The sequence below is a fragment of the Hypanus sabinus genome, chromosome 22 (genome assembly GCF_030144855.1).
Source record: "Hypanus sabinus isolate sHypSab1 chromosome 22, sHypSab1.hap1, whole genome shotgun sequence".
NCBI lineage: Eukaryota > Metazoa > Chordata > Chondrichthyes > Myliobatiformes > Dasyatidae > Hypanus > Hypanus sabinus.
The window spans coordinates 47,685,807-47,708,164 of record NC_082727.1 but is presented as its reverse complement, the minus strand read 5'-3'; the positions used below and the strand labels follow the sequence as shown (position 1 = coordinate 47,708,164).

The 22,358-nt window shown below is 43.5% G+C and overlaps 1 protein-coding gene across 5 annotated transcripts in view; it reads left to right on the top strand.

Moving 5' to 3' along the window:
* mgmt (O-6-methylguanine-DNA methyltransferase) overlaps nt 1-22,358 on the top strand; it is a 407,371-nt gene that overhangs the window by 217,005 nt on the left and 168,008 nt on the right. For all 5 annotated transcript variants that reach the window (XM_059947676.1, XM_059947675.1, XM_059947672.1 and 2 more), the window contains one exon: nt 11,256-11,416. In XM_059947676.1, the coding sequence (XP_059803659.1) occupies nt 11,256-11,416 (161 nt within the window). The remainder of the gene's footprint in view (nt 1-11,255; nt 11,417-22,358) is intronic.

Below are 22,358 nucleotides of genomic sequence, written 5' to 3'. Positions count from 1 at the left end.
GAGTCATATACTGTGTCCGGTGCTCCCAGTGTGGCCTCCTGTGTATCGGTGAGACTCAGCATAGGTTGGAAAGACAGCTGTGCCGAGCACCTTTTCTTTCTTTCATGGCCTTCTGTCTCGTTTACTCCCCAGCTCTTTACTTCATCCCCATCCCCCTTCAGGTTTCACCTGTCACCCTGTGTTTCTCTCTCCTCTCCCCCCGCCCACCTTTTAAATCTACTCCTCTGCTTTTTTTCCCCTCAGTCTTGCTGAAGGGTTTTGGCCCAAAACTTCGACAGTACTCTTTTCCTAGATTCTGCCTGGCCTGCTGAGTTCCTCCAGCATTTGGTGTGTGTTGTTCTGAAGTTATCTGCCTACTGCGCCTTCAGCAAGAGGGAAGTCATAGTTCATGGAGTAGATCAATTACCATCATCTCAGGGAAAGCAGGAATAGTCAATAATTGCAGTTTTTAGTAAACGTGGCAGCCTCTCATTTTATTTCACATTTGGAAACATTGAACTTGAACGATTGTATCAGTCATTTATTAGCTGGAATATTTGGCCACTCTATTGTGAGATCATTGCGAAGATTCTCTAGAACGATTATAGGAACGTAAGGCAAAAGTAATCAGGAAAGACTTATCAAGTGGGTTGTAATTGCTGGGAAAAATAAAAGCTGAGAAATTGCTGGAAATACTCAGCTGGTCAGGAAACAACTATTGAAAGGAAGAAACTTTTTATGTGTTTGGGTGAAAGCCCAAGCAAATCTTTGACTGAAAAATTAGCTCAGTGTCTCTCACCACATATACTCCCTGGCTTGGTTCATGTTTCTTGATTTTTTCCGTTTACACTCCAGATTTTGAGCATTTGCAGTTTTTTTTAAAAGACCTGTCAAACGTGTCTAAATCGTAAAAGATTGTGAGAGCAGAAGAGCGAAAGAGATGGGGAATCAACAAGAAGCCATAAACTTTGGATGAACACTTAAGAAACAAATTGAGAAATTGGACATAGATGACGATTTATCTCTGACTTTGCTGAATTAGTTTGCTACTGATGCCATTGTCTGTGAACGTGCAGAGATGATGCCTGCAGAGCAGCAATGCATTACAGTCTCACCATTGCAAGGTTGTACCGTTAAGTGAAGACTGTTTGCGTGCTGTTCAGATGGACGACCCCAGCGGAAATCTGTGGTCACAGCCAAGGATACTTCAGTTAGCAGCATTGTTTTAAGGCATTTAAAAAGTCACACTGACACTTTTCCTGTCTTGGCAGGAGATTTCAAGCAGGCCAGCTTGAGGAAGTCTCTGAACAATTCCCACCAAAATAGCACCTGTGGAACCAGAGGAGCCACCATACCTGACCACTGTTGTACCACCATCAAGAACCCTTACTGTGCCATCCCATGCCCACACATAGGGAATTTTGATCACCTCGCTGTCCTACTCCCAGCGAACAGGCAGAAACTAAATACCGCAGCAGGTGCGAGAAGGTGTGGTCAAGGGAGGCAGAGGAGTACTTATAGGGCTGCTTTGATTTGGTGGAATAGACAATATGCAGGGATTCATCTTCGAGTCAGAATGAATATTCCACAGCTGGTACGGACTTATTCAAAACTTATGTGGATGAGTGTGCGCCTTCAAGAACTTATCAATCATAGCCAAATCAAAAGCCAGGATGAATCAGGAGATTTGTAGTCTGCTGAGGTCTAGATCTGTGGCACTCAAGACTGGTGATCCAAAAGTAAACAAGAAGTCCAGATATGATCTACAGAAGGCTATCTTAAGAGTGAGAAAACTATTCCAATTGAGGTTTGATGTGGAATCAAAAGCACTGACAAAGTTTGCAGGCCGTTACTTCCTACAAATCAGAACCTAACATCATGAATAGCAATGATGCTTCACTCCCTGTTGAGCTCAAACCTTTTAGGTGTGCTTTGAAAGGGAGAATAAAACTGCATCTATTTGAATCCCTGCAGCATGCGGTGCTCTCTGTCTCGGAGGCTGATGTTAGAACATCTTTCAAGAGGGTGAAGCCTCGCAAGGTACCAGGTCCTGATGGTGTATCTGATAGGGCTCTGAAAACATGCGCCTACCAACTGATGGGGGCGTTCAAGGACACAGTCAGTCTCTCACTGATGCTTTTGGGGGTTCCCTCCTGCTTGAAAAGGGCGACAGTCATTCTAGTGCCCAAGAAGAGCAGGGTGGGCTGTCTGAACAACTATTGTCCAGTGGCACTCACATCTACTATGATGAAGTGCTTTGAGAGATTAGTCATGATTTGAATCAACTCTTGCCTAAGCAAGAACCTGGACCTGCTGCAATTTACCTATCACTACAATAAGGCCTACAACGGATGCGATCTCACTGGCTCTCCACTCAGCCTTGGATCACCTGGACAATAGTAATACCTACTTATGCAGCTATGTATTGATTACAGCTCAGATTTCAATACATTAATGCCCTCAGTTCTGTTCAACAAGCTCCAAAACCTGGGCTTCTGTGCCTCCCTGTGCAACTGGATCCTTCACTTCCTCACCAGGAGAACATTGTATGAATCAGAAATAGTACTTTCTCCTTGTTGACAATCAACATTGCCACAACTCATGGCTGCATGCTTATCCCACTGCTCTACTCTCTCTGCACCCTCCACTGTGTGGCTAGACACAGCTGAAATGCCTTACATAAATTTGCCAACAACACAACTACTGTCGACAAAATTTCAGATGGTGACAAGGAGGCGTACAAGAGTGAGACAGATCATCAGCTGGATTAGTGGTGTCACAACAACAACATTGCACTCAACATCAGTAAGTCCAAGGAATTGATTGTGGACTTCAGGAAAGATAAGTTGAGGGAACACATGCCAGCCCTCATCGGGGGATCATGAAAGGGTGAGAGGTTTCAAGTTCCTGGGTGTCAGCATCTCTGAGGAACTGTACTGGGCCCAAGATATTAATGCAGTTACAAAGAAGGCACGACTGTGGCTATGTTTCATTAGAAGTCTGAAGAGATTTGGTATGTCACTTAAGACATTCACAAATTTCTACAGATATACAGTGGAGAGCATTCTAACCGGTTACATCACTGTCTGGTATGGAAGGGCAACTGCACAGGTTCAGAAAAAGCTATGGAAAATTGTAAACTTAGTCAACTCCATCATGGGCACTAGCCTTGCCAGCATCTTTTAAAAGGAGATAGCTCAAAAAAATGGCATCAATCATTAAGGACACCCATCACCCAAAATTTTCCCTCTTCTCATTTCTCTTATCAAAGAAGGAGGTATTGGAGACAGAACTCAATGTTTCAAGAACAGCTTCTTCCCTTCTGCCATCAGGTTTCTGAATGGACAATGAACCCATGAACACTTGCTCAGTACTTTTCTCTCTCTTTTTGCACTGTTTATTTAATTTATATTTATTTTTACTGCAATTTATCATTTTTATTACTATGTATTACAATGTACTGCTACTGCAAAAGAACAAATTTCATAACATATGCCGCTGATATTAAACCTGATTCTAATTCAGTGCCTTTCACAATCTCAGCACTTAGCTTTACAACCCAGGTTCCTATAAAGTAAACAAGAGCTAAAGAGGTTGGCTGCCTTTCCAGTGCAGCAGAGTCAGTAGCAACTCTACCTAAGGACAGGGTCATTCAGTCTCAATGCATTTATCAGAACCCAATAACCATCTACCACTAACACACCTGTATCTTGGCTAATATCAATGAGGCTACATCTGTTCATGTGTTATCTCTTGACACAAGTGAACTCATGGTGATGAGAACCCCTCAGCAAATTCATACAGTGTATTGGAAATCAATTTTAATTGCAGCAGTGTTGTGGATGCAAGCATTATATTTAACAGGAAAGGAAGGTTGCTTTAATGAGATGGTTTGAATGGGATCTTAACAGCTGAAACATGCAGAGCAAGGTGTGAAGATAAGGGTATAATCAGAACTGTTGTTTAGTAACCAGATACTGTAGTCAAGAAAAGTTAGAATGGGTGGTATCTGAGTAGCCAGGTAACCAAACAAATGTTGAAAAGTAAATTCTATGGACTTCGTGTATTAGGCTGTTTGTATGTGTTGCTCTGGATTTTCAGCATCTGCAGAATCTCGTGTTTGCTCAAGCATCATCTTCCTTCCTGTTTGTGGTTGGAATGCAAGGGACAGACATCTGGATAATTCATTGATGGTTTGGCCAACCAACTTAGAAGATTGGTTCAAGTGTCGCCAACACTTGATCATCCTGTATATTCACATAAGTTCACATTTTTCTCAGTCTTGTAATTATACTTATTAATTCTATATTATTTCAAAATTTACATAACAAAGCTTCTCTGTGAGGTAAGGTGCCAGTTGATAAAGAGCACCATAGTTATTCTTGAGAATATGGCTGAACCTTGTAATAAAGCCTTGAGACAATAACAATATCTGTAGTGTTCTCTTCTTTTTATCCAAAAGAATGTATGGTATAGCAGTATTTATCACGTGCACAAAATGCTGGAGGAACTCAACAGGCCAAGCAGTGTAAACAGTCGACGTTTCATGTCGAGATCCTTCATTGGGACTGGAGAAAAGAGATGAGAAAGTGAGGTGAAAGGAGGAAGAAGTCCAATATAGCGGGTGATGAGTGAAACTGGGAGAGGGGGAGGGGTGAAGTAAAGAGCTGGGAAGTTGGTTGGTGAAAGAGGTACAGGGCTGGAGAAGGGGGATTCTGATAGGAGAGGACAGCAGGCCATGGAAGCAAGGGAAGAGAGAGGAGCACCAGAGGGAATGATGAGCAGGTAAGGAGATAAGGTGAAAGAGGGAAATGGGAATGGAGAATGGTGAAGGAGGGCAATTACAGAAGTTTGAGAAATCAATATACTCCCCCTTCACTTTCTTTCAAGGCCTGTCTTCCATCAGATTCTGTTTTCTCCAATCCTTTATCTCTTCATCTTTCCTTTCTTCCATGGCCTTCTGTCCTCTCCTTTCAGGTTCCCCCTTCTCCAGCCCTTTATCTTTTTGACAAACTGACCTCCCAACTCTTTACCCCCTCTTCCGGTTTCATCTGTCACTTTACTGCCTTGTACATCTTCCTACCCTCCCCCCACCTTTTTCTCTGACTTCTCATCTCTTATTTCCAGTCCAGATGAAGGGTCTTGGCCCGAAATATTGACTGTTTACTCTTTTCCATAGATGTTGCCTGGCCTGCTGGGTTCCTCCAGCATTTTGTGTGCATTACCAGCATCTGCAGTTTTTTCTCTTGTTTGTATTTCTCATATAAATCACATTGGGGTTTCCTTAGAATTAAATATTTCTGGGTTCAGACCACACTTGTACATTGGATAAATTCCTTAACCAATTTTGGACCAACTTATTGGGTTAAGTTTTGTGTTGTTCCAATATATGATTATGTCCCATATACAGCAGTACTTCTCCATTGGGCAACTCCACTCATCTGTGTGGTGATGTTTTATTAGTGCCATACTTATCTGGGACAATTGGAAAATCAGTGGAAGTTATTTATGTGTACAATATGAATTTCAAGAAATGAACTGTCTATCCCAATTGTGGTGGCAGCCAACAGTCTGCTTTTCAGGGTGAAGGTATAATTTTATTGACTACTCATCCATTTTGAAGATTACTGCAGGTAAGGTCATATAGCATGGAAACAAGCCCGCTGATTACGTGCTAACCATCAAACACTAAAGCTGCCTGTATAAGAAAGTTCTCATCGTAAAAGATGTTGTTTCTTCAGCAAATAATATTTGTTGTTACATCCTAATGTTCGGCTCATTTGTTTCCTACCTGATGTGTGAGTCATCGGATCAGTTATCATCCATTTCATTGGTCAAGTTTTACTGCAGAAGACATTTGTGGTGGTTGATGTAGAATCAGAATCAGGTTTATTATTAAGGACGTATGTCATGAAATTTGTTAACTTTGCAGCAGCAGTTCAATGCAATACATAATATAGAAGAAAAAAATAAATAGTTAAGTAAATCAACTTACAGTATACATATATTGAATAGATTAAAATTGTGCAAAACAGGTATATTTTAAAAATTGAGGTAGTGTTCACAGGTTCAACGTCCATTTAGGAATTGGATGGTAGAGGGGAAGAAGCTGTTCCTGAATCACTGAGTGTGTGCCTTCAGGCTTCTGCACCTCCTACCTGATGGTAACAGTGAGAACAGTGCATGCCCTGGGTGCTGGGGATCCTTAATAATGGACGCTACCTTTCTGAGACACCGCTCCTCGAAGATGTCCAGGGTAGTTAGTAGGCTAGTACCCAAGATGGATCCGATTAAATTTACAACCCGCTGCAGCTTCTTTTGGTCCTGTGCAGTAGCCCCCCACCATACCAGACAGTGATGCAGCCTGTTAGAATGTTCTCCACAGTGCATCTATAGAAGTTTTTGAGTGTATTTGTTGACATACCAAATATTGACACATTTGATAAAATGAAGTAAATAATCAAAAATGTCTTGATGGTGAAATTGGCTCTATTTTAGACCTTTACCTGGTTTTGTTTATAAATTAGATATAGCTGTTCAGTGGATTTCTGTCCTGTTTATAGTAATTTCCATCTTATGTGTGTGTGTATGGAAGCATTGCATTGGACTGTTGTTAATTCAGTTGATGTCATTGTTAATCAACAGCTCTGCCAGCACAGAAAGTAACCAGCAAAGATTTTGGATCAGAGGGTTAAAGTGAATAAAAGCAGATCCCAAAACTGTAATGTAAGCTCTTGCAACAAACGTAGTCCTTGCATTGAAATATTGTGGCTCTCGCATTGCTTTGTAAAATGAAGTGCAGTGCAGATCTAATCTGTGGTTGTTAACTTTTAACAATGTGAAAATAGCCTGAACCAAAAAGATGACTTTACATTGCTAATCCAAATCATTGTGAGCGAAACTTCCTATGCCCAAGAGCTTGGAATTTGATAAAATTGCGGTCAATTGAATGGTGCTTCATACAGCTGAACACAGTTGCGTTGCAACATGTAGGGTACCCGTATCTATACTAACATTTAAATAGCAGGATGTTTTCATGCACAAACTAATGCTTTACTGAGGTGAGCACAGATTTCAGCTAACAAAATAATTCAACTCTTAGTTTACACATAATGCTGCAATAAATGTGACAGGAAAACCTTCTGTGAACTACCAAAATAATATTGACTATACACATAAGGTTATCTGTGGCTTGTATTCAAGAACTCCCCACTCTCACAAGTCTACTGTCAAAGTAATGGTTATTCTAGTTCTGAAAGGATTTTGTTTGAGCATACTATATAAAAGGACACATTTAGTAGTTGGAAAATATTTTAACTACAATGTGACCTACATATCATTGAATATGGCATGTGATTATACAGTTCGCTTATTGTAGCATAATTTTTATTTTAATTTGTCCATTCTTCTGGAATTATAATAGATCTCTCCATTCTTATATGCAAGTGTGGATGCATAATATGTATGCATATTTTTGAGTGTTCTTTTTAAAAGGGCTTCTAATAATGGTTCTCTCACAAATAGTGTTTCATTATAACATTCCATCTTGAAGAGCACCTTCCCCCTCTCTGTTTATACAAGCTTTTTGTAGAGTTCCCAAAGGAAGTGTCATGGCAGGAGGAGAATTCTACTTCATACACATGCATAGGGCCCTTTCGAGAATGTGTAATTTCTAACCACAGCAGACAAGCAGCATTCAACCTGATCACAATGATAGGCACGTTACTGGTTGTAAATGATTATGGGAGTGCATGTAGTCACTCTGAGATGATTGTCAGGCAAAATACACATTATGTAGTTAAAATTCATACAAAACGAAAATCTTTAGGGCCAACAAACATTTTTAATCTTATTGACCATTCTAAATCTAGCACGTTGATTTGTCGGGCATTGTCTAAAATGTAACCAACCACACTTCATTCCCTATACAAAAGTATGATTGTATACAAAGTTGACATCACAATGAATATCTTGGTTGACTGAGCACATTAAAAAGAAATTTATTTTGCTAATACAGTCTGCTAGTTCTATATTAATATTTTTAGAACAAAATGATGCGCAGAATATTTGTGTGTTAAATTATCTTGTTACAATTTGTTTTCTACATGCTTGGCTGTAAGTTTTTGTATCACAGTGACTTAAGATATAAGGACAGAAATGAATGATTCGTGCTACTCAATGAACTTTAACTGGAACTACACTTGAATGGCAATAATCTGCTCCTGTAATTGCTGTGGAAAAGGAAAATCCTCCAGAGATTTTACATCTAATCATTTATTTATAAATCTGTAGATAGCAGGCTGCAGAATGCGCAACAGGGGTCAACTTTGTGCTCAAAACCATTGTCTGCTGTTTACATTTCACAGCAGTTTTTACAGTAGTTGCAACCTACATGATCAGCTGGGTACTTTAATTCGCTGGGTTCTGTTCTGCACATCATTGCTTTGGACAGACCTACTTCATTAAGGATGCTTCAAGAGGCCATTCCCCTCAGCATTAGCTGAAATATGCATGTTTTTCCATCTCATTAATTCAGTCTACATATAATTAATTTCTGCCTATTAATGAACCCCTAGGTGTTAGTGACAGCTATCTAACCTGACTATACCAAGTAAGGCCCGAGTTACATATGGTTGAGTTTTAAGTTCCAAATAGGTGTTGAATATAAAACTGCCCGGAAAAGGTTTCAGGAACTTAAAGATATTACAATTTAATGACAGCAGTATATTTAGCTGTGGTTGGGGAAAAATAAGTTAGTGATTTTAAATAATTTACTTTACAAACAGAAACAGATGTTAGTAATCATAACGGGAATTTGTTTTTATCTCTGAGTGAGTCTGTGTTGGAGAATGCATTTCATTGCCATACTTTCAAAGAGAAACCAGAATGGAATTCTTCTTCACAATTATATTTTATGTTTATTTAATAGTTCTTTAAGCATTGTACATTGGCATCTGGTCAGTATGCTTATGTCAATATATATTTAGTTTACCAAAATGACTTTTTGTTGTTAAATGAACCTTTTAACAAACTGCAGCTGTGATACCAAAAAGCGGCTGTGGCAAGATACAACAAGGAAGTTAAACATCACTTTAACTGTGACCTAACCAGATTTATTCAAAAAAATTGAACTATTGGTGACTATTCGTTACTATTAGTGTTATATGCAGCTAACATGGAATATCAGGCACAGATGGTAACAGATAAATATGTTTTATTTATAAAACAGTATAAACCAATTTATATAAAAAGCAGCACTTAAAGGGTTGAGATGATTTATTAATGAGGCAAGGCACAAGTTAATGGAATTGCAATATGATTCACCTGTGCTTAGCATGTAGTCAATATACTAATGATATATACTGTGTATTTAGTTGAAGCAACTCCTATGATTGTGAACTTGCTGTAAACTATTAAGATGTTTTGAACTCAGAATCTAAGCAGAAACTTACATTTGCTGGGCTATTCTCCTTTCCACTGATGGAACATGGATGAAGTCAGATAATTGACTGCTCTGTATGCCTAATTAACGATGTGTTAATTTCTACTCCATGTTTCTAAATACTAAGCTTTGATTAGCACTAAAATAAAGGAAATAGGGAAAAAAACTTAGTAAATGACTTTATTTTATTGTCTAGTGTTGACATAATTCAGATATGGAAATAATAAGCAGAGTCAGTTTATGAAGGCTGCTCGAATGTTGTGATGTGATTTCCCAGATTCAAATTGCTCTCCGTGCTTGTTTGTGATATGTTGCTTAGAATTAAGAATTGGAATTAACGCTTGCTGACTTATGACCAAGCCAGTGTCCTGATTCAACAAAGTATGTTACTGTGGTAAAACAAGGTTTGTTTTTTGTAACTTCAGGAACTGTTCTTAGTGAGAAATCAGGTAACATTTCAACAATAGACATTTTTTGTTGCCTTGTGCTGCTTGAGATTTATTAAGTTAATCAATGACATGACACAGCTTGATACAAAAACCCTGTTTACATGGAGCTTTTTAATTCTAATTTGATCTAAATCAGCCCTTAATTCCAATTTAAATGTACAATGTAAATGGTGCTTAATTCTGATTAAATCCGAGTTAAAAACATACTATTTCCTGAGGTGGATTTAATGTAATTCTATCTAAATTCATTTTGTTGTTCACCCATGCAGATGGGTGTAAGTGAAGTGAACTCAGAATCTGCATGGTGTCCCATGGTGTCTTGTGATGTGACATAAAGACTGAGCACTGTGCACTGAATTGTGCATTACTTCATGCGATGTGTCCCTTTAATACAAATTGAAAACTTCTTTGTGCAAATGGTGGTTAAGCTGCCATGTAAATGGAACAAATAGTAAAAGTGATTCGCATTAATTCCAAGCACACCGATACAAATTAACTTGACCTCTGACTTTAAGTGGGACTTGTCATATGTACATGTAGAATATCCACAGCCATGATCGTATGATTTTTTGAAAAAAATTAATACCTCTATCCATCTTTTGTTAGTAATTAATGAGGTAAAGCCATTTCATTTGAGTTCCAAAACAGGTCTTTCAATCATGTTAAAGACCCTTTTCTGTTATTTCATTATTTTTAATAAAAATACATTGTAAGCTTACAGAAGAAACGTTTTGGTGAGTATTGTCATCTGCAGAAAATTGACATTCTAGTGTTTAAAGCTGCTTATACCTTCATTGTAGATTTTCTCTAAAATTTGAATTTCTTACAAAACAATACGCTGATTTGTGATATTTAAGTAACATACAGAAGCATTGACAACATGTTAATATTATTCATTCCAGACTTCATTCTGAGGCACTGCTTGAAAGTGGATATATGTGCTTGATTTATTATGGTTTCAAGAAGCAATGTCTATAAATAATTATCTTTTACTGAACAAGGAACTTGACATGTTGAATGCAACCAATGTTGCCATGGTATAGAAAATAAACTTTCATATTAATCAGCAGTCAAGTATTGTAACTTGGTCTTCATAAATTATGAATTGTGTTCAAATCTCTCAGGGTTCATTGATAGAAAAAAAATTAAGAGAAAATATAAGACGGCAAGTATTTGAATACATTTTCACTGGAATGCCCGGTATGCTGTAATTGTTTTCTTAATCATTAGGGAACTGTATTATTCATCTGCAATTTTGAAGACGACTCTTCAAATTTGGTTGTTAAATTGAAAAGTTGTGAAAGATTGTTTCCAGGCAGTGGAAACCATTTTGAAGTTAGCAAATGCCAAAGTTGCTGAACAAGTGTTATCATTTCATTCTGCAGGACAAGAGTGGCCTCATTTAGTTGCGAGCCCTGTGAAAGCCAAGAGGAAATGACAGTACCAGTGAAACACTGTATGACCTGGCTTCAGGCCTACTTCTGTGAACCTTGGACATTGGGAAAATTTCCTCTCCCTGTCTTCCATCATCCTATTTTTCAGCAAGGTCTGTGGCTGGTTAGTTTAGTTTGTATAGCAATATTTTGACTTTATATAATTTTAATTTGCATTTCATTCCTGCTTTATTGACAGCAGTATAATGCAGCGTTCTATCCTGTGTGAATTTGAGACACAGCACATAACATCAGCTATTTAGGAACGATAAGGTCTTTAACTGTTCCAAATGTTTCTGTTAGTTTTGGCATGCAGTTGCATATATTTTGGCATGAGAGCTGAAAATGATGCAGTTCTACTCCTGACATATGCAGACTGAAAGGTCTGAATGTAAGCACATCTGAATAGCTGTAAAGTTTTCAATGAGCTTATTGTTGACCTGTATTGTGTTTTTGCCAATATCTTGAGAATTCCTTAAAGGGGAAATATATTTTGTTAACTTGTCATGCAGTAATAATGCGAAAAAAATACATTTTAGTGAGACCGTCTTAATCGCACCTTATTATTTTGTTTTGTTTCACAGCTGTTTATCAGAGACAGCCAATAGCTAATTCTTATTAATCAGCATTAATACATTTGGGATTGGTGTGTTCCAGTGACTTCATCTCTACATAGTACTGTTCACAACCTACTGCTTGCACTGTTTATGTCACTGTACTGTGAATGGGTCTTTGAGGTTGCAACAGAGGTTCTTATAGTGCAGTGCCTTTCCAAATGCTTCTCAAATTCTCTTCAGCTTTTAGCACGGACAAAAGCCTCTTGTTGGCTGTCCAACTCTGTGGATCCAATCTTAACTTCACCCTTGCACATCAACAATGTCTTGTCTCTTGCACTCCATCTTACCACCACCATTATGGAGTAGGCCAAGGAGCTGTCCTTGGCTCTCTCTCTGTTAAATGTTTTCACTTGAATTATTGGTGGGTGCGGAGACAACAAGGCCTTGTGCTACCTCCCCATCCATTCTTTCCACCCTTACACTACATCACCTGTGACATGATCTGCCATCGCATCAATGCTGAGAAGACCATACCTTGAATTCCTTTCCATCTCCTTTCTTGTTTCAATGCCTGTTCCAATTCCGCTAGGCCTGAACTTGGCTCTCCTTAACATTTTTACCAGTTTCCACAAAATGAGCTGAGATTTGTACCCCGTATCCCCTCTGTCAGAAACCATAACTATTTCTGCTTCTGCAAGGTTGTTCACCTTTGCCCTTCTGCTGCTGAAATTGCGTACCAAGCCTTAATTAGAGTCCGACACAGTCATTTAGATGCTGGTCCTATTCCCTTCCCATTCCCTGCCCTCTGTAATATTCAGTCCTTCTATAATACAGCAGCTTATATTCTCCCCCAGCCAGAATTCCACTCCCCCTTCACTCCTGTTCTCACAGGCTTCCAAATCCCAAACACTCCATTTAAAAATGTAGTGTTCAGACTTCTGCATGGTGTGTCTCTAACCACATTCTACCCAATAACTTTCACAAATGTCCCTGGAGGAGGAATTTGAAATTCATTAAACACAGGGGTCAAAGTACTGCAGCCACTTAGAGATTCATAAAACTTTAATAGGGCAATGCTGGAAGTGCAACTTTATAGTGACCAGAAATTAAACTCTGATCTCAATATAAATTGCTCACACTCTCCAAGCTGTGATTGTCCACGCTCTCAACATGAACAACTCCGTTCCATTCATCTCCTTCCTGATAAAATTGTGTTGTTATGGGAGCCTTAGAAGCCCTGGCTACACTTGACTCTTCATGACGTTGCTGACTTTTGCTGATGCCGTCCCCGGCTCTTTTTCCAAGACTCTGGTGTTGCTTCCCATTCTTATTCAGAAGTGGGAAATTTAATCAATATTACTGCCGATTTCTGTCCTTCGCTCATTTCCCCATAATCCACTTCTGGCTCTTCCCATCCTTTGCTTCTTTATGTCCATTTCAGGACTTCATCTCACAAAGGATATTTATTAGAGCCAGCAACTTCCAGAGCTGCTGAGACTCCCATTTCATTTGCCCAGTTCCTCTGTCTCTTTGAGTCTTTTGTGTTGATGTCACCTATTGTTGTCAGCAGTTCTGGTAGGCCTTTCTTTTTCAAGGACTTCTTAACCACCCCCACCCCTGGAGGGGAGGAGTCCTTGAAAAGGACATTTCTCATCATTGTTCTCATACGTTCTAGGGAGGAGTTTCCCTTGTCCATTGTCTCCAGTCCACCGGGCTCCACATTAAATAGATAATCCACCAAAATTTCCAGAACATCAACTGAAATGCTATCACCAGAAACATTTACCCTTTCCTCCATTTTCTCAAGTGCAGAAGAAATTGCTCCCTCTATTTCACTTATTGATCACTGCCAATGCCCGTTTCTTCCCAAAGAATCTTTCAATACAACTGCACAAGGGCTAGACATTCCCTTTTGTTCTTTCAGGTGAAGTCAAGTCAAGTCGTCACCCTTTATTGTCATTTCGACCATAACTGCTGGTACAGTACACAGTAAAAACGAGTCAACATTTTTCAGGACCGTGGTGCTACCTGAAACAATACGGAAACCAACACAAAAAACTACACTAGACTACAGACCAATGCAGGACTGCATAAAGTGCACAAAACAGTGCAGGCATTACAATAAATAATAAACAATACAATAGGCACAGTAGCGGGCAGTAAGTTGGTGTCAGTCCAGGCTTCTGGTATTAAGGAGTCTGATGGCTTGGGGGAAGAAACGGTTACATAGTCTGGTTGTGAGAGCCTGAATGCTTTGGTGCCTTTTCCCAGATGGCAGGAGGGAGAAGAGTTTGTATGAGGGGTGCGTGGGGTCCTTCATAATGCTGTTTGCTCTGCGGATGCATTGTGTGGTGTAAATGTCTTTAATGGCGGGAAGAGAGACCCAGTTGTTCTTCTCAGCTGACTTCGCTATCCGCTGCAGGGTCTTGTGATCCGAGATGGTGCGATTTCTGAACCAGGCAGTGATGCAGCTGCTCAGGATGCTCTCAATACAACCCCTGTAGAATGTGATGAGGATGGGGGGGTGGGAGATGGACTTTCCTCAGCCTTCGCAGAAAGTAGAGACGCTACTGGGCTTTCTTTGCTATGGAGCTGGTGTTGAGGGACCAGGTGAGATTCTCTGCCAGGTGACGTCAGGTGCTCTTAATGATCTCTTCCAAGGAGCCATCAGTGTTCAGCAGTGAGTGGTCGTCTTGTGCCCTCCTGAAGCCAACAACCATCTCTTTGTTTTGTTCACATTCAGAGACAAGCTGTTGGCTCCATTCTTCCATACTCTTTCTCTGCATCTTAAAATGTCTTCACCTCCACTTTTTATGAATTTCTGATGAAACTCAGTTGAGTTCATTGTCATATGCACGAGTATATGTATGTACCAGTACAATGAAAACCTTACTTGCAAGTGCAAGTGATAAGTGCTAAGTGATCAAAATGGTGATAGTGTTGCTAAACTCTACTGCTTAGGTTCTGCCAGTTGGTTCACAAACTGAATGTTGAAGTGAAGTAGCTGTTTTGGAAAACATAGGAACAGAATTAGGCCACTTGGCCCATCGAGTCTACTCCACCATTCTATCATGGTTGATTTGTTATCCCTCTTAGCCCTGTTAGAGCAATTTTTGGGTTTAGGATATATACATTTAGCAATTGACCTAGGCTACCAGTCTTCACATCTGAATATGGATTTAATTTGGATTGCAGCTCTGAGCAATGGGTTCTAGTGAATCCCAGGCCAAACAATGCTGATTAAAATTAATTTGGATGTGGATGTGAATCAGGAGGTGTGAAGGTTGTACGTAGTTTCAAAGAAAGCATTGTCCGTATGCCGAAAATATGGAATTGTCCTTTGATGTTTGACACGTAAAATATCAAACCCCACATTGGGCCAGCAGATCTTTCGACCGAAAACATCTCCATATGATGCCTGCTGTACATTGTTTTGTCAAATAAAGAAGCTGCTCTGTATCTGGTGACTTCATTCACACAGGAACAACCCCATTCTCCTGTCTTCTCCACCAAACTTTGATGCCCTGACCCACCAAGAACCTGCTTTAAATATACTCAGTGACTTGGCCTCCATAACCATCCGTTGCAATGAATTTCACAGATCTGCCACCCTCTGGCTAAAGAAATTCCTTCTAATCTCTGTTCTGAATGATCGTTCCTTTATTCTGATGCTGTGCTCTCTAGCCCTAGACTCACCCACTAAAGGAAACATTCTCTCCACGTCAACTCTGTCTTAGCCTTTCAATATTTGATAAGTTTCAGTGTGATTTCCCCCTCATTCTTCAAACTCCAGCGAGTACAGGCCCAGAGCCATCAAACACTCCTTATACTTTTAACCCTTTAATTCCTAGAATCTGCCTCGTGAACCTCCAGGACTGTCTCCAATCCTTTCTTAGATAAGGGGCCCAAAACTGCTTACAATAATCCAAGTGTGGTCTGACCAATACCTTATAAAGCCTCAGCATCACTTTTGTATTCCAGTTTTTTGAAGTGAATGCGTTGCATTTGCCTTTCTCACCACTGACTCAACCTTCAGGGAATCCTGCACAAGGACTCCCAAGGCCCTTTGCACCTCTGATTTTTGAGTTTTCTCCCCATTTAGAAAATAGCCTACACCTTTAATCATTCTTCCAAAGTGCATGGCCATACACTTCACTACACTGTATTTCATCTGCCACTTCTTTGCACATTTTCCCAATCTGTCCAAGTCCTTTTGCAGACTTCCAGCTTCCTCTTTAATCTGCTGGTTTGGAACATCAAGCTTCTGTACCTCCTTCTGATGGTAGCTGTGAAGAGATGGCATGTCCCAGATGGTAGTGAACTTTTGATGACGCTGTGGCGACCCACTTCCCAGCGCACTCGAACCGGCTCACAAATAGCCAACGTGCTGGCATAAAGGCCAGTCCCAAAAGGGCACCAAGTCTGTTTCACCAACAAGGGGAAAAGCCCGCGCGGGACTGTGAATACGTGCCCCCTACAGCATCCGCGCGCAGGACAGGACTGTGAATACGTGCCCCCTACAGCATCCGCGCCCGGGGAGGGCGGGATCAGGGAGGCTTTAAAGCGAGGCCATGAAGTTTGAATAAAAATCTTTTTGTAACTGCAGTTTACCGACTCCGTGTTGTTATTTCAGCGCTGCGTGTAGCACACCACTACAGTTGGTGACCCCGACGGCCCAAACGATATTTGGGCCGAAGATGACCGACGCTGCATCTGTTCATGCAGTTTCGTTAAAACTGCCATGCTTCTGGATGCTGCAACCTCACCTATGGTTCCAGCAAGCAGAAGCCCAGTTCCACATTTGGCAGATAACCTCAGAGGACACACGTTACTACTACGTGGTGAGCTCTCTCGACCAGGACACAGCAGCTCAGGTTGAGGAGTTCATACAGTCTCCCCCAGCGGACGGCAAATACACGGGGTTCAAAGCCCTGCTCATAAGGACTTTCGGACTCTCACGGCGCAAGCGGGCTGCCCGCTTACTGCACCTGGATGGTTTGGGAGACAGACCATCGGCTTTAATGAACGAGATGCTGTCCCTGGCCGGAGGACACAAGCCCTGCCTCATGTTTGAGCAGCTGCCCGAGGACATACGCCTGCTGCTGTCCGACGCAGATTTCAGCGACCCCCAGAAGGTGGCAGCCCGGGTGAACTTGCTGTGGAACGCCAAGAAAGAGAGTGGGGCGTCCGTCGCACAGATCACCAGGCCATGCTCCCAGCAGCAAACCAGACCAGGCCCGGCTGCAGTGCTCGCTAACCCCAGAGGCAGGGGTGAGGAGACCAACGAACAATGGTGCTTCTACCACCAGCGGTGGGGCGCAGAAGCCCGCTGCTGTCGCCCGCCCTGCAAGTTCCCGGGAAACGCCAGGGCCAGCGGCCACTGATGGCTACGGCGACTGGCCATTGGGATAGCCTCCTGTATGTGTGGGACAAGTGGTCGGGACGCCGCTTTTGGTCGACACCGGTGCGGAGATCAGCGTCTTACCTCCAACGAGTTACGACACCTGCAACAGGGCACCAGGTCCCACCCTGAGGGCCGCGAACGGCAGCACAGTAAGGACCTACGACACCCATACGGTGCAGCTACAGTTCGGCTCCAGCCGGTTTACGTGGGACTTCACACTGGCCGCTGTAGCCCAACCGCTTCTGGGTCTGGATTTTTTGCAGTCTCACAGCCTGCTGGTTGACCTGCCGAGGCAGAGACCGGTCCACGCCGAGACCTTTCAAATGTTCTCCCTGGGTGAAGCCCAGTTGCTGGCCCCACACCTTGGCTCCATCACGCTGTCCGACAATGACTTCACCAGAGTCCTGGCGGATTTCCCATCGGTTCCGGCACTGCAGTTCACGGCAGCCATGCCCAGACACGGCGTACAGCACCACATCCCAACCCAGGGACCACCCCTCCACGCCCGCGCTCGGCGGCTTCCCCTGGACAAGCTCCAGCTGGTGAAGGAGGAATTCAAGCGGATGGAGGAATTGGAGATCATCCGGCGGTCCGACAGCCCATGGGCCTCCCCGCTGCACATGGTGCCCAAAGCGACAGGGGGCTGCAGACCATGCAGCGACTACCGCAGGCTGAACGAGGCTACGACACCGGACTGCTACCCTGTGCCGCACATTCAGGACTTTGCAGCAAACCTGCACGGCGCACGGATCTTCTCCAAGGTAGACCTCGTCCGAGGGTACCATCAAATCCCGATGCATCCTGACGACATCCCCAAAACGGCTCTCATCACCCCGTTCGGCCTTTTCGAGTTCCTCCGCATGCCGCTCGGCCTGAAGAATGCCGCACAGAAGTTTCAGCGGTTAATGGACACGGTGGGACGGGACCTGGACTTCACTTTCATCTATTTGGACGACATCCTCATAGTCAGCAGCAGTCGTCAGGAGCATCTGTCCCACCTCCGTCAACTCTACGCCTGACTGAGTGAATACGGCCTGACAATCAACCCGGCCAAATGCCAGTTCGGGCTTGACACCATTGACTTCCTGGGCCACAGGATTACTAAAGACGGGGCAACCCCTCTGCCCGCTAAGGTAGAAGCAGTCTGCCATTTCCCCTGACCCACCACAATCAAAGGCCTTCAGGTATTCGTGGGTATGGTAAATTTCTACCACCGCTTCCTCCCTTCAGCTGCCCGGATCATGCGCCCCCTGTTCACCCTGATGTCAGGTGCGGGCAAGGACATTACCTGGGACAAGGAGTCCGCCGCCGCTTTCATAAAATGAAGGAAGCCTTGGCAAATGCCGCGATGCTAGTGCACCCCAGAATGGACATCCCTACCGCCCTCACAGCGGACGCATCTAACACGGCAGTCGGTGGGGTACTGGAGCAACTCATCGAGGGTCGCTGGCAACCCCTGTCGTTTTTCAGCAAACACCTGCGACCACCCGAGCTCAAATGCAGTGCTTTCGACCGGGAACTGTTGGTGCTATACCTGGCAATCCGGCATTTCAGGTACTTCTTAGAAGGTAGGCCTTTCACCGCATTCACGGACCACAAGCCGCTTACCTTTACGTTCACGAAGGTGTCCAATCCCTGGTCGTCCCGCCAGCAGCGCCATCTGTCCTACATCTCTGAATACACAACGGATGTCCTGCACATCTCGGGTAAGGACAGTGTTGTGGTGGACTTGCTCTCTCGCCCTAACATTCATGCCCTTTCCCAAGGGGTAGACTTTGAGGCACTGGCAGAGGCGCAGCAGGCAGACGAGGAGATCCCAAGTTACAGAACCGCAGTCTCCGGTTTGCAGCTCCAGGACCTCCCTGTAGGCCCAGGTGAAAGGACCCTACTCTGTGACGTCGCCACCGGCCAGCCCCGTCCCGTCGTCCCGACATTCTGGCGGCGGCGCATTTTCGACTCCATTCATAACTTAGCACACCCCTCCATCAGGACAACCGTCTGGATGGTCTCCAACAGGTTCGTTTGGCACAGACTCCGCAAGCAAGTCAGTGAATGGGCCAAAAGGTGCATGCACTGCCAGACGGCCAAGGTGCAGCGGCACACCAAAGCTCTGCCACAGCAGTTCCACCACACCCGCCGGCGTTTCGACCACATTCATGTGGATATCGTGGGGCCCCTGCTTGTGTCGCGAGGAGCGCGGCACCTCCTCACTATCGTGGACCGGTTCACCAGATGGCCAGAGGCGATCCCGCTCACCAACACCACCTCAGAGTCTTGCGCCCGGGCACTGATCGCCACCTGGGTGTCCCGCTTTGGTGTACCGACCCACATTACCTCCGACAGAGGCGCCCAGTTCACCTCCAGCCTGTGGTCAGCTGTGGCCAGCCTTTTGGGGACACAGCTGCACCACACAAATGCCTACCACCCACAGTGGAACGGCCTGGTGGAGCGTTTCCACCATCATCTCAAGTCGGCTCTCATGGCCCGCCTGAGAGGAGCTAACTGGGCGGACGAGCTTCCCTGGGTCCTACTCGGCATCTGCACGGCGCCCAAAGACGATCTGCACACCTCGTCGGCCGAGTTGGTGTACAGCGTACCCCAGGTCATCCCCGGGGAGTTCATACCAGTCCCAAGGGGGCACGAGGAAGAACCCGCAGCAGTCCTGGGCAGACTACGTGAGAGGCTCAGCAACCTGGCCCCCATACCCACTTCGCAGCATGGGCAGAACCCGACCTGCGTACCCAAAGACCTGCAGAACTGTAAGTTTGTGTTTGTACGAAGGGGCGGGCATTGGCCACCGCTACAGTGGCCCTATGAGGAGGCGTTTACGGTGATCAGGAACAAGGGGTCCACGTTCGTGCTGGACATTGGGGGGAGAGAGGAGGTTTTCACAGTGGACCGACTCAAACCAGCCCACGTGCACGTGGCGCAACCGGTCGAGTTTCCGGCACCGCGCGCAGAAGCAGACTCCCAAACAGGGTCCGGCCCAGACTGTGGACATTGGGGGGTGTATCGCCAGTTCTGGGGGTGGGGTTATGTGGCGACCCACTTCTTAGCGCACTCGAACCGTCTCACAAATAGCTAGCGCGCTGGCATAAAGGCCAGTCCCGAAAGGGCACCAGGTCTGCTTCACCAACAAGGGGAAAAGCCCGCGCGGGACTGTGAATACGTGCCCCCTACAGCATCCGTGCCCGGGGAGGGCGGGACCAGGGAAGCTTTAAAGCGAGGCCGTGAAGTTCGAATAAAAATCTTTCTGTAACTGCAGTTTACCGACTCCGTGTCGTTATTTCAGCGCTGCGTGTAGCACACCGCTACTACGCTACCTTTTTGAGGCAGCACCTCCTGTAGATATTGGGGAGAGGTGTGCTTGTGATGTATTAGGGATAATCCATGACTCAAGCAAGATTAAACTGAAATGTTACCTCTTTCTCCATCTCTACATATGCTGCCTGATATGCTGATTATTTCTAACATTTGCTATTCTTTTTTGCTGCTTAATAGTTTAAACATTTTGAGATTAGATAGCCACACTTTACCACTGTGCAGTGATGTGCTTGGAATTTATAGTGATATTGTGCCTAGCAATGCAATTGTTACATGTTTGCAAGGTACAGTATGTGTGGAAAATGGAAATGGAGGAGCTGTATCTGTGTCCTTTCATAGAAATTGGGAGGAGTACATAAAGGTTACCTTGCCCCAGCAAAGTTATGTTTCTACTCATTGGAAATATGCTAATTTATTGCTGCATTTTAAATGGGACATCAGCTATCAAATTTTACTATCCTAGTTATCTAGTTTTACTACCTGTCCATTTAGAATATAGGTTTGAATAATAAACAGAAAAAAATTTGAGAGATTTCTGAACTTAATTGATAATATCTCAAACATTAAGCACAATTCCAATCTGCCCTCCAAGATAAATTGAAGTATTCCATGGCACTCTGGGAACTAAAGTATGAGATTCTTTATTTCAACCATGTGTTATCTACAGAGCCTTGAAAAGGTATTCAGCCTCCACAACTATTTATTTATTGTCTCCTTTTCTAAATATAAAATATATTGAAGTCAAATTTATTTGAGCTAATCTACAAAACATTGTGCGTCATGGCAAATCAAAAGAAAAATTCCAAAACCAGTCAACCATTTACTAAAAATTAAAAACCAAAATTGTGAGGCTGAAAAAGTATTCATCCCCTTTGTAATTACCATGCTAACTTTCCTCAGGTGCAATACTGTATATTACCTTCCTAGCTCACCCAATTTGTTGATGTAGTGAATTGTGGGATCATCCGCTTTCAGTGATATCCAACAGTGTGGTAGAGGAAGATGAAGGAATATTCAAGACAAGTCAGGGAAATTATAATAGAGAAGCACAGATCTGGGGAAGGGTCCAAGACCATCTCAGAGGCACTGAACATACCTCAGAACTCAGTGCAGTCCACCTGAAAAAGTGTGAGACCACAGCCACACTGACTAGGCCAGGCCACCTCTTCAAACTTAGCCACCGGAGAAGAATGGCGCTTGTAAGAGAGGCTACTGTGATGCCAGCAGTCACACTTCTGCAACTCACTCAGTCAACGGCTGTAATTGGAGATGAAGTTTGTTTCTCCACAGTCTCTAAGGCCTTGCAAGTAAAGGGTATTTATGGTAGAGTGGCAAGGAAGAAGCCCTGGCTAAAAAAAAAATACTTCTCCTTGCCTGTAAAGACTTAACAAAGTGTCACTCAGAAGATACTGTAAAGATGCTGAAGATGGTCTTGTGGTTAGATGAGGCTGAAGTGGAACTTTCTGGCCTCAACACTAAGTGTTACATGTAGCATAAATCTATACTGCACATCAGCCAGGTAACACCATCCCTACTGTAAAGTACGGTGGAGGTAGCATCATGCTATGTAAATCTAGTCAACTGCATCTTGGGTACTAGCCTACAAAGTACCCAGGACATCTTCAGGGAATGGTGTCCCAGAAAGGCAGCATCCATTATTAAGCACCCAGGGCATGTCCTTTTCTCACTGTTACCATCAGGTAGGAGATACAGAAGTCTGAAGGTACACACTCAGCGATTTAGGAACAGCTTCTTCCCCTCTGCCATCCG